The 13,651-nt window shown below is 41.7% G+C and overlaps 1 protein-coding gene across 2 annotated transcripts; it reads left to right on the forward strand.

Annotated features, from left to right (window-relative positions):
* Positions 1 to 13,651, forward strand: pop4 (POP4 homolog, ribonuclease P/MRP subunit). Of its 2 annotated transcripts, XM_033636196.2 has the most exons (7): positions 1 to 137; positions 6,763 to 6,818; positions 7,497 to 7,726; positions 7,896 to 7,973; positions 8,082 to 8,143; positions 10,306 to 10,407; positions 11,429 to 13,651. In XM_033636196.2, exons 1-7 carry the CDS (start codon positions 131 to 133, stop codon positions 11,563 to 11,565), a joined length of 672 nt encoding a protein of 223 aa, XP_033492087.2. In that variant the 5' UTR covers positions 1 to 130; the 3' UTR covers positions 11,566 to 13,651. The 2 variants fall into 2 exon arrangements, with proteins under 2 accessions (XP_033492087.2, XP_033492157.1); XM_033636266.2 differs by lacking the exon at positions 10,306 to 10,407.

Genomic DNA, 13,651 nt, shown 5'->3' on the forward strand with positions numbered 1-13,651 from the left:
GCTGCAGAAGAAGAAGGAAGGAAGTGAAGTTATGTTGTGTTCAAATCGCATGTGTTGAAAGTGTCTCTTGCAGTCAGGACGGGTATTTAATGTAATACCGTTTCTTCAGGGAGTCCGCAGAAACGTGGAAATGGACGGTGAGTTTAATCTTCGAAGAGGGAAGCGAGGTTGTGATTTAAAGGGCGAGTTCATAAATGTTGACACGTGAATCCGACATTTATCAGTCTCATGTCACAACCGACAAAATGTCCTCCTTATCTTAATAATATCTGTGTAGGCACGCTGTGAAAGCAGTGGAGGAAGAAGTACTCTGAAAGCACAAGTAACTACACTGCAGTGTAGAAATACTCTGTTACAAACATAAGTCCTGCATTCACAATGATATTTAAAGGGTCAGTTCACCCCAAAATCAAAAACACATATTTTTCCTCTTAGCTCTAGTGCTGGTTACCAATCTAGATTTGATTGGTGTGAGTTGCTGAGTGTTGGAGATATCAGCTGTAGAGATGTCTGTCTTCTCTCCAATATAATGGAACTAGATGGCACTCAGCTTGTGGTGCTTAAAGTGCCAAATAAAAACATTTGAAAAACTCAGCAGAAATGTCTCTTTGCAGAAATCATGACCCAGCTACTCAAGATAATCCACAGACCTTGTTGTGAGCAGTTTCATGTAGAAACTATTTTCTTGCTATCGAGCTACGCCTGCCAACTGTATCACTGCACATGAAGGAAGCGTGCATCTACTGAAAAGAGACATTGAGTTTTTCAAAAGTGTTTTTTGGCATTTCAAGCACCACAAGCTGAAATAATAATAACGATAATAACTTATATAGCACCTTTCAGGAGACCCAAGGTCACTTTACAACAACAAAAATAACAATCTAGCAACCAAAAGCCAGGGTGAACAGGTGTCTTTTCAATGCAGATTTAAAAATGTCCAGTGTTGGCGCCTGGCTAATCTCCTTGGGGAGAGAGTTCCAGAGGGTTGGGGCTGCCACACTGAAGGCTCTGTCCCCAAATGTTCGCCTACTGGTGTGAGGGACGTTGAGGAGACCCAAGTCAGCGGGCTGCAGGTTCCGTGAGGGGGTGTAATCAGTGAGGAGGTTTGATAGGTACCGTGGGGCAAGGTCATGGCGAGCTTTATAGGCAAGGAGGAGGAATTTGAAGGCGATGCGGAACTTGACTGGAAGCCAGTGTAGGTGTTTAAGGGTGGAGTTAATGTGCTGCCAAGGCTTGGTCCGGGTGAGAACCCTTGCAGCTGAGTTCTGCACATACTGAGTGACATCTAGTTAAATTGTGGGAGCTAAGTCTATTACTTGCAGCTACAGAGATGTTTCACCTGACCTGACCTGGCTGACGCACTTTCCTCGGTTGATGCCACAGCTTCCTTGTTTTGAGTTCAGACGATAAACTTCAGGTTCCAGTTGGCAAACAGTCATTGTATTTATTCATACCAGCAAACACAAGTTGAATAAATGTTCATTTCTTTATCTTTCATCCAAATCGAACACAGATTTCAGCACGTTGCACACTGTCCTGCGCCACAGCGCTCAAAAACCTTTTGCTCTTATGGAGTGAAACACCTGACGGCAACAATGTTGTTCCTGCCTTTATACTCTAATGTTCAAAATACCAATACAGTGTGCATAAAATTAATGTCTGCGGAGTGAATGACCTGTTTAGAGAGAAGGCAGACATCTCTATGGCCGATATCTCAAATACTCACACCATAACTATCTAGATTGATAAATACAGCCACAGGTAAGAGGAAAAAATGTGTTTTTGATTTTGGGGTGAACTATCCCTTTTAAGTAAGAGCACAAATACAACAAAACTATCTCTTGGCTAGGTACTGCTGATGGTAAAACAGAAATACATACAAGCACATAGTAGGCTACAGTAATGACAGAACACATCGACAAAAGTTATAAAGGATGGCACCTCATTTACATTTCTGTAACACTTGACTTATTTAGATGTAGTTAATAACGATATTAATGTTAAAAATGGAAGGCTTAACCTACTTAAGTGAGTACCTCTCAGTAATTTTCCACTTCGCCTGCATTCATACTTTCAAACAAACACGGCTGTGTGCCAATGCCAGCATGCTGGTATTGTTCATGCTGGCTCAGTGACATGGCTCTCTGCCACATGAGACTGGAACAGTCTCAATAAATGGTATTATTTCCGCCTGTACTTTTCCTGCCTCAACGAATCAATATGTCTGATGTGAGAAAGGTTTGCCTCTTTCTCATCCTCCAGTTTCTGTACTGATAGTAACTGAAGAAGATATGCATGTCTGTCTATTTTGTACCATAACAGTGTGGGTACCATGTGTATATGAACTGTGGTCAACTTCCCTCCATGTTGCCAGCACCCAGATCTCCCTGCTCACCTCTCCGCTCAAATTCATGATGTGAAACACGTCATCCAGTGGATTTTTTGTGGGCTCTGTGGCTGTTGCCATAGATGTGCGATAATAACTCGATACCAGATTCCATGATGGCACCTATTCAGTCCAGTTGAACTGCTGGCCTGCCCATACGCCAAACAGCATTTCTAGCTTCTGGGTTTCCTTCTGCGTTATAAGGCCCTCTGAAAAGGTGCAGTAGGGTCTCTCTCACTGGCTCTGCCTGCGAGTTCTTGCTCAGCTCATAGACTTTATTAGGGATGCACCGAATATTCGGTAACCGAATATATTCGGCCGAATATTGCAAAAAAACCCACATTCGGTATTCGGTGGAATAAGTGAAAAGCAAGGCCGAATAACAGCGGTGTGTTTTGATAACGCAATCAAACAGTGTGCAGTGATGGACGGAGTAAAATGTCGGCAGTGTGGCGATATTTTACTCCGTCCATCACCGCACTGGTATTTGCGACTAAAAATAGTTTTGTGCGGGCAAAATAAATCATTCAGCACGCTGTGTGAGTACAGATTTAAACCAGCAGCAGAAACGAAACGGCAAAACCCGCCGGTTGTGTGTTGAACGGGGGTCACAGACACGGACAGGAATACGTATTCCTGTCAAATACAGCGGCGTATGATAACGGCTTACCGGCGACGGAGATGTCCGGCTCCAGGTGAATAACTTGTTGTCATGACTGCCCAAAAGTACCTGTACAGCCGAGCCATGGCGGCACGCAGTATGTGGCGTATCAGAGGAGAAACGAGCCGTTCACATTTCTCTCTTTCAGTCTTTCAGTGGAAGGTAACGGCCCACAAACCTCACCGCACTTTAGGGACTGTTCTTTACTTATGAAGGGGAGGAGGGTGGCTGGTTGATTCTTATTTTATTTATTTATTTTATTTTGATCCCTCCTATGTTCATCACTCATTGATGCTGTTTTTGAAGTATGAATAAGTCAATACGTAATTTATTCCATTGAAATATCATTGATGTATTATAGAAAAGTGATTTATCTTTTTATAAATGACAAAAGGCACATCTGCCTCATTTTCGCTGTGGTATCGTGACACTACTCAGAACCATGATATTTTCATTGGTATCGCACAGTGGGATCCAATTTGGTACCGTGACAACACTAATCTGGAGGGGGTTCATCTGCAAAAACTAATGAAAAACTAAACAACAATATTCGGTATTCGGCCAAGCGTTGAATATTATTCGGCTTCGGCTTCGGCCACAAATTTTCTTTTCGGTGCATCCCTAGACTTTACATTTTGATGATGCCACAGATTAAGGCCCTGATCACACAGAAAGCTTTTGCAGGTTGCAAAATGCAAAGCACAGGGTACTTGCTGTAGCGCTGGTTGAGGGTGAGAGGCTGTCAGCAAATAGTTTGTTGGTCACCGGTAAACACAGATCTGTGTGGGTACATGAGACCCTAAAAAAGAGGGTGGATCATGGGGGGCACCACCAGTTTCTCCTCCATTGTTTACCAACTGTTAACTTGTTTTCGTGACCACCACAGAAGGCCTGCTTCTCAAATCATCAGATTGCACAATGGGGAAAAAAGATGATGAAGATGACATGGGGCGCTTTTCCACCCTGAGGTTCAGTTTTTTCAACTCAGGGAGTTCAGAGCACTCCTGCAAAAACGCCAGGCACCTAGAAACATGAGGTGTGTAGCAACGCAAAAACAACGAGCAAAAAGCTTCATCCTCGTTAGAAACAATTAGAAAAAGCTGCCTCCAGTGGCTAAAATGCTTTCTGTTTGATCAGGGCCTAAGGCACCTTTCACAAAAGAAGCTTACTTTGTCAGCTAATACATGTTACTCCTGTACAAGATCTTTGCCTAAATAAATTAGCCAGATTATAATTGAAATCAGGAACTATCTGACCAGACATTTGATCGCAGCTTTCAGTATGGGACATTTTGATACTTGACACATTTCAGTCAGAAAAAGATGCTCCACCTGTTTGTCTGGGTCATGAAAGCCCTTCATGTAGCACATCAGCCAGTGTCTGAACTTTTGGGGGAGATGTTGGTTACATCATTGTTGCCTGGGGGTTGTTGCTGTTATCAGCAGAACAGTAGTAAACGGTTCTGTACTTTCTCAGTCTGACTGTACAGAAAAGTCCTGCAGTAGCTGGTCGGACACGTTTGTCTTCTTTCTGAAAAGACTGTCTTTGACAGTCCCGTTCACACCGTCCTGGCTGTTAAAGCAGCTGCTGTTAATACTTTTAATTTGCTTCCCCTGAAGCTAAATTGTAAATCAGTGAAGGTATGACATGTTATTTAACCTCGCTTATGCAACGCACTGACTGTAGAGAGGTTATCTGAGCACATCTGAGATATTCGTTCATCAGTGTCACAGAAAGTCCCTGTCTTCACAGAAATCAGGATATTCCTTCACATTATTGTCAGTCAGCGCAAAAAGTAAAATCCCGGGCACATGTTGACACCTGTCATTGTGACATTTAGGTATTTAGGTCATTCTCAGCATCTGTACTTGTCATGCAATGGCTTGTCCTAAAACCTATCTACATGTTAAAATGATGAGAGAATGGGGCTTTTCCAGCGGTGGAGTTTCAGTGATGTGTGTAAATTGCTCACCCCAAAACATGGACATCCAACACCTTCATGAAAAAGTCAACAGGTTAGAAGAAAGTTGAAAGCTTTCCCGTTGGTAGCTTCTTGAGTTTGAGACACAGAATTTACATTTAAAAAGCAGAATACCTATATATGATTTTACATAATATAAAAATATTTAAACTATACATATCTATATACACCCATATATCACACACTTATATACAACCATGCATACATTTAAATTGCCATAACATCAACAACATACTAGAGAAGAACCCCAAAACCCTCAGCTATCTATCTTTTGTTTCACTCAGTTCTGTATTGTACAGTTTGATTGCTGAAGGCAGGGTTGCTGCTTACATCCTGTTTATTCTGCACTGGATGAGTTGCTGCTCTGTAGCCACCTGTTGGTACAGTCTGCTCATGTTTGGGAGCAAATCATGGAGAGGATGTTGTACATGAGTCATCTCTTTGACCAGCTGAGTGGCTCCCTGTTCCCTCCTGCTCTGAGGAGATGGGAGTTGCGGTGGCAGGGTGCAGCCTCTGGAGATGATCCCGTGGGCCCTCTTTTGCACCCTCTCCAGACTTTAATTGCATCTTACCAGAAGGAGAGCGCTATACTCCAGACACAGCCTGATCACAGCAGTGTTGATGGAAACATGGCCCTCGCTGGGGAGGCCATGTCTGACGAGAGCAGTCAGAAAAAGGAGCCGTTTACAGGCTTTCCTCACCACCTTTTCAAAGTGAGTGTCCCCCGCTGAGGTCAGAGTCCAAGTAAAAGTCTAAGTTCTTGGTGGTTCTTTGGCTTTATTTATTTAGTACTCACACACTCTCTAGAGAACCTGAAGTTTTTAGTATAGCTTTCTAGTCCTCAAACAATAACAAACTATTTAAAAATCCCAAAATCCAATAACTTTTCCTGAAAAGGTTTTGAATTTACAGCAAAATAATGATCAGATTGTAATATAAATTGGTGTTCATGAAAGAAGGAAATAAGGGAATTTTATATTATGGTCATTAGGGCTGCAACTAACGATTATTTTCATTGTCAACTAATCTGTCGATTATTTCTTCGATTAGTCAACTAATCATTTTATCGCAAAATGTGTTGAAAAATGTCGGTCTGTCTCTCCCAAACCCCAAGATTTATGTCATCTAATGTCTTGTTTCATACTCACGCCAAAGGGTTTTAGTTCACAGTCATGGGTGTGTAAAGCTGCCAATATTTGGACGCAAGAAGCTGCAATAAAGCCGCAGCGGCCCAGGTTCGAGTCCAGCCTGTGGCCCTTTGCTGCATGTCATCCCCCCCTCTCTCTCCCCCTTTCACACTTGGCTGTCCTGTCCAATAAAGGCAAAATGCCCAAAAACATATTTTTTTAAAAAAAAAGAAGAAGCTGCAATAAGAGTATTTTTGGGTACTTTTATAGTGCCGAGTAGTCAACTACTAAAATAGTCACCGATTATTTTAATACTCGATTAGTCATCGATTAGTCGACTAATCGTTGCAGCCCGAATGGTCATACTGACCTTAGAGCTTGATTAGTCAACATATTTAATTGACAACAACTTTGATAATTAATCACATAAGCCAATTATCTACCAAACAGTGTCAGCCCCCTGCTTCTCTTTCTCTATGTTATGTCATTGTAAACTGATAATCTTTTGGTTTTGGACTGTTGCTATTATGAACAAGATTTTTCACTATTTTCTGATTTTTTTATTAGGTTTTGTGTAATACTAGTTTTGTTTGTGTCCTTTGAACAGAAAGACTTGTTCGAGCCCCGATTCCTCGGGAACTGGTGAAGGTTCTTGGTGTTGAGGTAAGCAGATAGCGCTCAGTGGTAAGGATAGACCGATACATCGGCCGGCCGATACGCGCGTGGGTTCGCGGATTTATTTTTCCCTGGCACTTTTTTTCATTTGAAAGTATGTGGTTAAGTTGAACAAAGCTGTTGAATCCTACTGTGTACAGTAGTTGTTGTTTTATTTATGCTTCAGCTTAAATATTTGTTTATTTTATAAAGACATTACTGGAAGATTTAAGAGCACTGAACTCTTTTTTTTTATTTGAATGTATAATAATAATAATAATATTCTACCTGTTCTACCTCAGCTTTCCATCTTGTTGTAGTATTTTTTACTGTTCAATAAATGTTTCTTATTTTAAACTTGAGACCTGTAATATTTGTTATCATTGTGTCATTTTTTTTATGTAAATTGAGGGAGCAAAAGCAGTATCGGCCCCAAATATCGGCTCAAGAAAATCGGCAGTCCATAATCGGTCATCGGCTAAGGGTGATGGAAAAAAATCGGCATCGGCCCTAAAAAAATCCATATCGGTCTATCCCTACTCAGTGGTCACGTGATGTGCTGTATAGTGTAACTAAACCGTGTGTGATCTCTTGTGCAGTTTTCAGTCATGTTGTCAAAGTCTTTAATGTGCTGTCTGCAGATTCACTTCTCTGTAAATGTCCTCTGTGCCATTGTCTGGTTTCCAGTCTCAGACCCCCTCTAAAGCGGGGGCCTTCACCCGGGCATTCCTGAAGAACAGCATTCTGCCGAACACACAACAGGATGTACAGGGCATATTGAGTCACAAGGCGCTGATACTGGGCTACGCCACGTCCAAGAAGGACAAGTCCAAGAGGAGCAGCAAGAAAGCCAAAGGACTCAACGCTCGGCAGAAGAGGGCGATGAAGATCTTCCAGATCAAACCTGAGCACCAGAGGTTGGTGGGGAATCTGAAGGATAGGAAAACATGTGCCTGGATAGTTGATGTACATGACCATGTCAAAATATTCTTTTCAGAATTGACTGTGGTGCATTTCCCATGTAGCCTGCAGTTTTCAGCCCCTCCTCTCTCCTCAGCATCACAGTCTTTGTCATTATCGTTGTAGATACGAGCTTTTCCTGCCTCTGCATGAACACTGGAAACAGTACATCACTGACCTGTGTGGTGGATTTAAACCAACAAGGTAAATCTGTTTGGAGTTCCACAGACGCTGACATTCCTCATGAACAGCTCACTTGAAGCGATTTCATAAGTCTGTATTACTTTAGCTTCATGTGTTGTGCTTTTTCAGCACTCCACAGTTTGTGCAACAGAAGCTCCTGAAGGCAGACTTCCATGGTGCCATCCTCACAGGTAGATGTTTAGTTTTCTCTAAAATTAACATCACAGTGTCGTTAATCAGTCAGGTTAATTTCCAGGGCTGGTACCTGCGGTTATTCCACAGGCTAGTTAATAACATGTCAGGCAGGAAATCCAAAGTGTGGGATCATTTTGAGAAGGTGAAGGACGAACCCAAGGTGATATGTAAACTCATCTTCATTGGTCGACTACAAACATGACGTATCATCTGAAACATGGAAGTAGCTACATGCCCATTAGCCCACAGCGTCATTAATAGGCGGCTCGCTCAGTGTGTGACGTGCACTTGGAGATAAAATATAGGCCTATATTAATGAAGGTTCATTAGTATGGTTTTGTATTTCTCTGTAATGTAGCACAGTGTTAACAATGTTACTGATACTATTCTTTCTCACACCTTCAACTCAAACCACCAAAATATATCATTTAATCATTACATTAATATCATAAACATGCAGGCGACTAGTCAACTAATGGCCCTAAATGACGACTTTTGGTCGACGAGGAAAATTCTTAGTCTGGGGCAGCCCTAATTTCTGTACAAGATTTATTTTTTCTTACTGTTCGACTAATTGCTACTTTTAAAACTTAAACACCATTGTGACATGCACACATTCCAGAGCGGCTACTTTTCAGGTTGTGATGGCTGCGCCCAAAGGTAAACCAAGTTCAACTTTGGAACGCAGCAGCCCATGCTGCATGTCATGTGACGTAGAACAACCAGTCACATCCTACAAATGTCTTTTCCTTCTTCCATAAATATCAGTCTGTGGTAAATATGGAAAAGTTGATCATGTTGATGAAGGGCTACCCAGAGCTCTACATCTGTCCCACAGACGATAGGCCTACACACTTATAAACAGCTCCTGGAAGAAGATCAGCTCTGCACTCAGGATTTCAGGTTAAAAGGCTATGATATGGTGCTTGTTAAGGTTGCTTAGCAACCTCAGACGCAACCTGCCGCACTTGAAAGCTGGCTCAAAAAAGGCACAGAAGTAGCACCAAGCACCTGACCTCACGTTTTCCAGGCAGAATGCAACACACATTTCGGTCTGTGATGTTTCACCATCCGATTACATGAGCTGTAAGGAACATACAGCCCATGCTTATAAAGTTGTTTATCATAATGGTGAGAATTGGGTTTTAAATTTCCGATTATTGACTTTGCTGCATCAAGATGCAGTAGTTCGGGGTGTCTGTGGCTTAGTGGTAGAGCAGGCGCCCCATGTACAAGGCTGTTGACGCAGCAGCCCGGGTTCGACTCCAGCCTGTGGCCCTTTGCTGCATGTCTCTCCCTCTCTCTCCCCCTTTCACACTTCACCATCCTATCAATTAAAGGCAAAAAATGCCCATTAAAAATATCTTTAAGATGCAATAGTTTAAGAGAGAATGGCGATGTAAAGATCCACCTTAGTAAAGATGCTGAGTTTAACCTCGCACAGCTAGACGTCTCAAGTTCAGTTGTTGCCACAGTCTGTAACAATCACCAAAGAAAATCTTTTGTGTCCAGAGTGTCCATCAGCAGTTTTCAAACTATGCGGGTGATGTTTCTAAAGATACTGTGTGAGGTGAAAGGGACACATGCATGCAGGTGCTGTAAAAACAACAGAAGTAGTTATCTTAGTTTGCCTTCTTATCGACACGTTCAGCAGTTGAAGCTGCATCAGAGGCTGTGACACACACCTCATGGAGGAACTTAACAACCCTCAGTGCCCACTTTCTGCAAATGCAAATCTCCAAGGAATCCAGGAGGTTTTTTTCATATCAAATACACTTTATAAGTTATCGATCAAAGCCTGTTATGAGACCAGCATGGTGTCAGTTGGTATGAGGGCTGAGTTTGTCCAGTCAGGTGTAAAAAGGATTCATGTTTATGTCTGTATGAAGATGAGAATTGATGTACAGTTTAAATGGGACTTGTGACCCACTGAACGGTTTATCTTATTGATCGCTGTTACCTGTGCTTTACTGTGAAACCATACAAAGTACCTGTTGTTTGCATATACATACTTAAGTGATGATCTGATTACCTTTTTGTAAACAGCAGCCTGTGTTTTTATGTGAGTTGAGTGTAAGAACTACTAACCACCCTAAACCATCACCAACAGACGCAGCTGTGACAGTGTCGTACTAACAGTTTGTTTTCCCTCTCCCAGTGGTCCGGTCTAAGTGCCCATCATATGTCGGGACTACAGGGATTCTGGTCCAGGAGTTGAAACATGTTTTCAATTTCATCACCAAAGAAAACAGACTGAAAGGTGAGACAGCAGGACGTGTCTCTCTCACTGAGATTTCAGCTGCTCATGTTTTTGCTCTTGTTTGTTAAGAGTTTTCAAAACTCTGTCGTCCAAACTAACGATTCGGACAAAGTTGTAACAATATTAATAGTTCTCGAACTTTTTGTGAAGAGATGCGTGACATTAGAATGCATAGACCATTTCGCAGAGGACATTTTGACTTATCAGAGCAGGAAAAGCACAGATGTAACTGATGAAATCAAAAACAACTGCATTCCATGTATGTGGGTCAGTACTGATTTTAGAAAGTCAGGGCATCAAAAAAACACATGAAGCCACATGACTTTTGCAAATCAGATCCAACCACAGTTGTTTTAAAATGCAATTGCAATCAGATTTCTGCAGATGTGTCTCAGTCGGGACACTCTGGTCGCTCATAATGGATTTCAGTGTCGTTGAATGTGACACACACAACAGATCCAGAGTGATGGAGATGCTGAGCAGTAGACAGCATGGACAACAACAGTCCTTGTACAGACGGCGAAATAAATAGGAGTGAATACCATGGTCTTGTACCTCTATTTATCATGCGTCTGTGTTGGGAAACTGCATCACCAGCGTAGCTATTTAGCTACTGGCACAAACACCTTTTCCACAGCAGTCCATGCAGATAGGCTGGTAATGTCAGGACACACAAATCAGATCGATTACTTGCAGATAACAGTGCAGACAGTCTTACTTTAAGATCTGATGTACTCTTCCTGCTATGACAAGTCACTTTCTGCATTTTTTTTTTTTTACGTCATTTGAAAAGTACGTGTTAAAAAGTTGAACCAGTTTGGTAAAATTTAACTTCAGAAATGAGAACTGTGAACCACCACATCAGGATTTAGTCACGATACGATGTGCTGTTAAACCAGATTACAGTTAAAGCTTCCAGTCTTTGACAGAACCTGTTTCAGCACTAATGGCAGTGTTAATGATACACGTTATGAGATTAACACTCTGTTTTTTTTCTCACCCTCCTCCTGTTCTGTAACAGTGATCCCCAAGAGGAACAGTGTGTTTTCAGTGGAGACCAACGGCTTCGTCTCCTACATCTATGGAAGCAAGTTTGAGCAGCGAGCCAGCGAACGCTCGGCCAAGAAGTTTAAAGTCAGAGGAACCATCGACTTGTGATGCATTGCTACAGGATGTAGTGCAGCTCAACAGGAGAGACATTACAGACTTCCACTGCCCTCCGTTGGCAGTCAGAAGGAACTGCAGCAACAGTGGCCAATGTGCAGCAGGTGTGCTGTGGTCATTTGCTGTCTGTGGGACCATAAATCTCCATCTGACGAATTATTTTTTTATTTATTTTTGGTTCAGTTTTCACCTCGTTGAATATGGATGCCTTTGACATATAGGTATTGCCTTGTTTTAAAGGGGAACGCCACCAATTTTGCACACTCTGAATCTGTTTATTTGTCATGAGGAGTGCTAAACAGCTCGTAAAAACAGTCATACAATGTCCTGTATGTCAGGATGATGTCATTAGTTTGGGCTTGGAAACTACACATTTATAGGGATGTCAAGGCCTCAATTAAAAATCCAGTTCCTTTAATCTGCAGACTCAGAGTCCAGTTTAGATATTTATATGAACTTTGATGTTGATTAATTACATATCTGACACAATGACAGCTGTACTGAATCTGAAGCAATCTTATTTTTAACGAGCCACTTGATGCAAATACTGAAGGTCCTGGTTGAAAGCTATAAAGGTGATAAAGTTTAACGTGTAATTCCTTAAAGAAAAGTTGCACCAACACTTAGTCACCCATCCCTGTTCAGTGAATGTTGGCGTGGTTTGCTCTGAGTTCAAAACAGCTGCAAACCAGTTCAGTTTAAACAGCAGGCTTTATTGCTTTATTCTATTCAGCTCTCGTCAGTGGGAGTCATTAAAGTGATTGATTACATTTAAATTAAAAAGGATGAGCTCATGCAAGCTGGCAGATGGAGCAAATGTTCGCTGTCAGAAACACTATTTAGTTCATTTTGTTTTATTATTTAGTGTTTATTGTGCAGTATAGAACGGAGCGAACACTTGTAACTGCACAAACGTCTGTCTGCACCTTTCTATAGCAGACAGTGTGAAACGTGGCAGGCTGTCAGCTGTTCCAGCCTGATTACAAACTCTTTGTCTGTGTACTTTCCTGAACTTCTTTAACTGCTCCCGGGGCTATCCGTGCACCTAAGTGCTGGTTTGCTTCTCACATGTTGCTGCTCCCCAGAGTCCCTTGTTAGAGAACTCGTCTACCACATGCTATCGATACTGCTGAGCTGGAGGCGTCTGTGCGTTGACAGAGCAGACTTGTACTTTTTGGCCTTGACAAACACTTTTATAACCCGTATGCTATTTTAAGACAGCTGTGTGGGCTCATTAGAGAGAAGCATGCAGGTGAAGGTTTCACTCAGATCAGAATCAGATTACTGATAAAGATTAAGACTGCAGAATCCAGACTGTCAGGTGTGTTATATCATGTCAAGACAAAAATACATGCGTGTCTGGGTTCAGTGCCGTGTGTGCATGATGCAGAGAGTTCATGGGGCGGCAGTAGCTCAGTTAATAGGGACTAGGCTTGGGAAGTAGAGGTTTGCTAGTTAAAGTGCTTGTACGTGTCCAAGTTTGGAGTGCAGACTGGTAGCTGTTGAAGTGCCAGTTTGCCTCCTGTGCTCTGGTTTGGTTCCTTTGGAACTCACTCTGCCCCTCAATCTGACATCCCTCCATTTAATGCACATGTACAGATCCTGTTTGAGCATGTGTATGTATTTTAGGACATGTAAAGGGAAAAAAATTTAATTCCAGACGCCCTTTGCAAGTATTTGAACCATCGAACCTTGAGCAAATTGGTGCAGTTTCTTTCAAAAACATTGGGGGAAAAAGGGCAATTCCACAAGTTGCAAATTTTTTTATAGAATTAGAAAATTATTTTTAAAAATCAAGGGAAAAACTATATTTATAATGGTCATTATTATATATTTTAGATTATGTTACATAATTATTATAATTTTAAGCTCTTCTCCCAGGTTATTTAGTTGTTTGTTAGTTTGTTTTTAACTCTTTCTAAATATTTCGTTTTAATTTTCTTTTTACCGATTTCTTGGTAATTTTTTGGGTCATTTCTTCTTTTGTTGCTTATCGCCTTCTTCCCATGTTTTGGGGGAAAAAAAGGCCAATTTGCTCACGTTTCAAAGGGTTAATAAATCTGTTGTCATTTTTGATCAA

The sequence above is a fragment of the Epinephelus lanceolatus genome, chromosome 2, assembly GCF_041903045.1.
Source record: "Epinephelus lanceolatus isolate andai-2023 chromosome 2, ASM4190304v1, whole genome shotgun sequence".
In the NCBI taxonomy this organism is placed as follows: Eukaryota; Metazoa; Chordata; class Actinopteri; order Perciformes; family Serranidae; genus Epinephelus; species Epinephelus lanceolatus.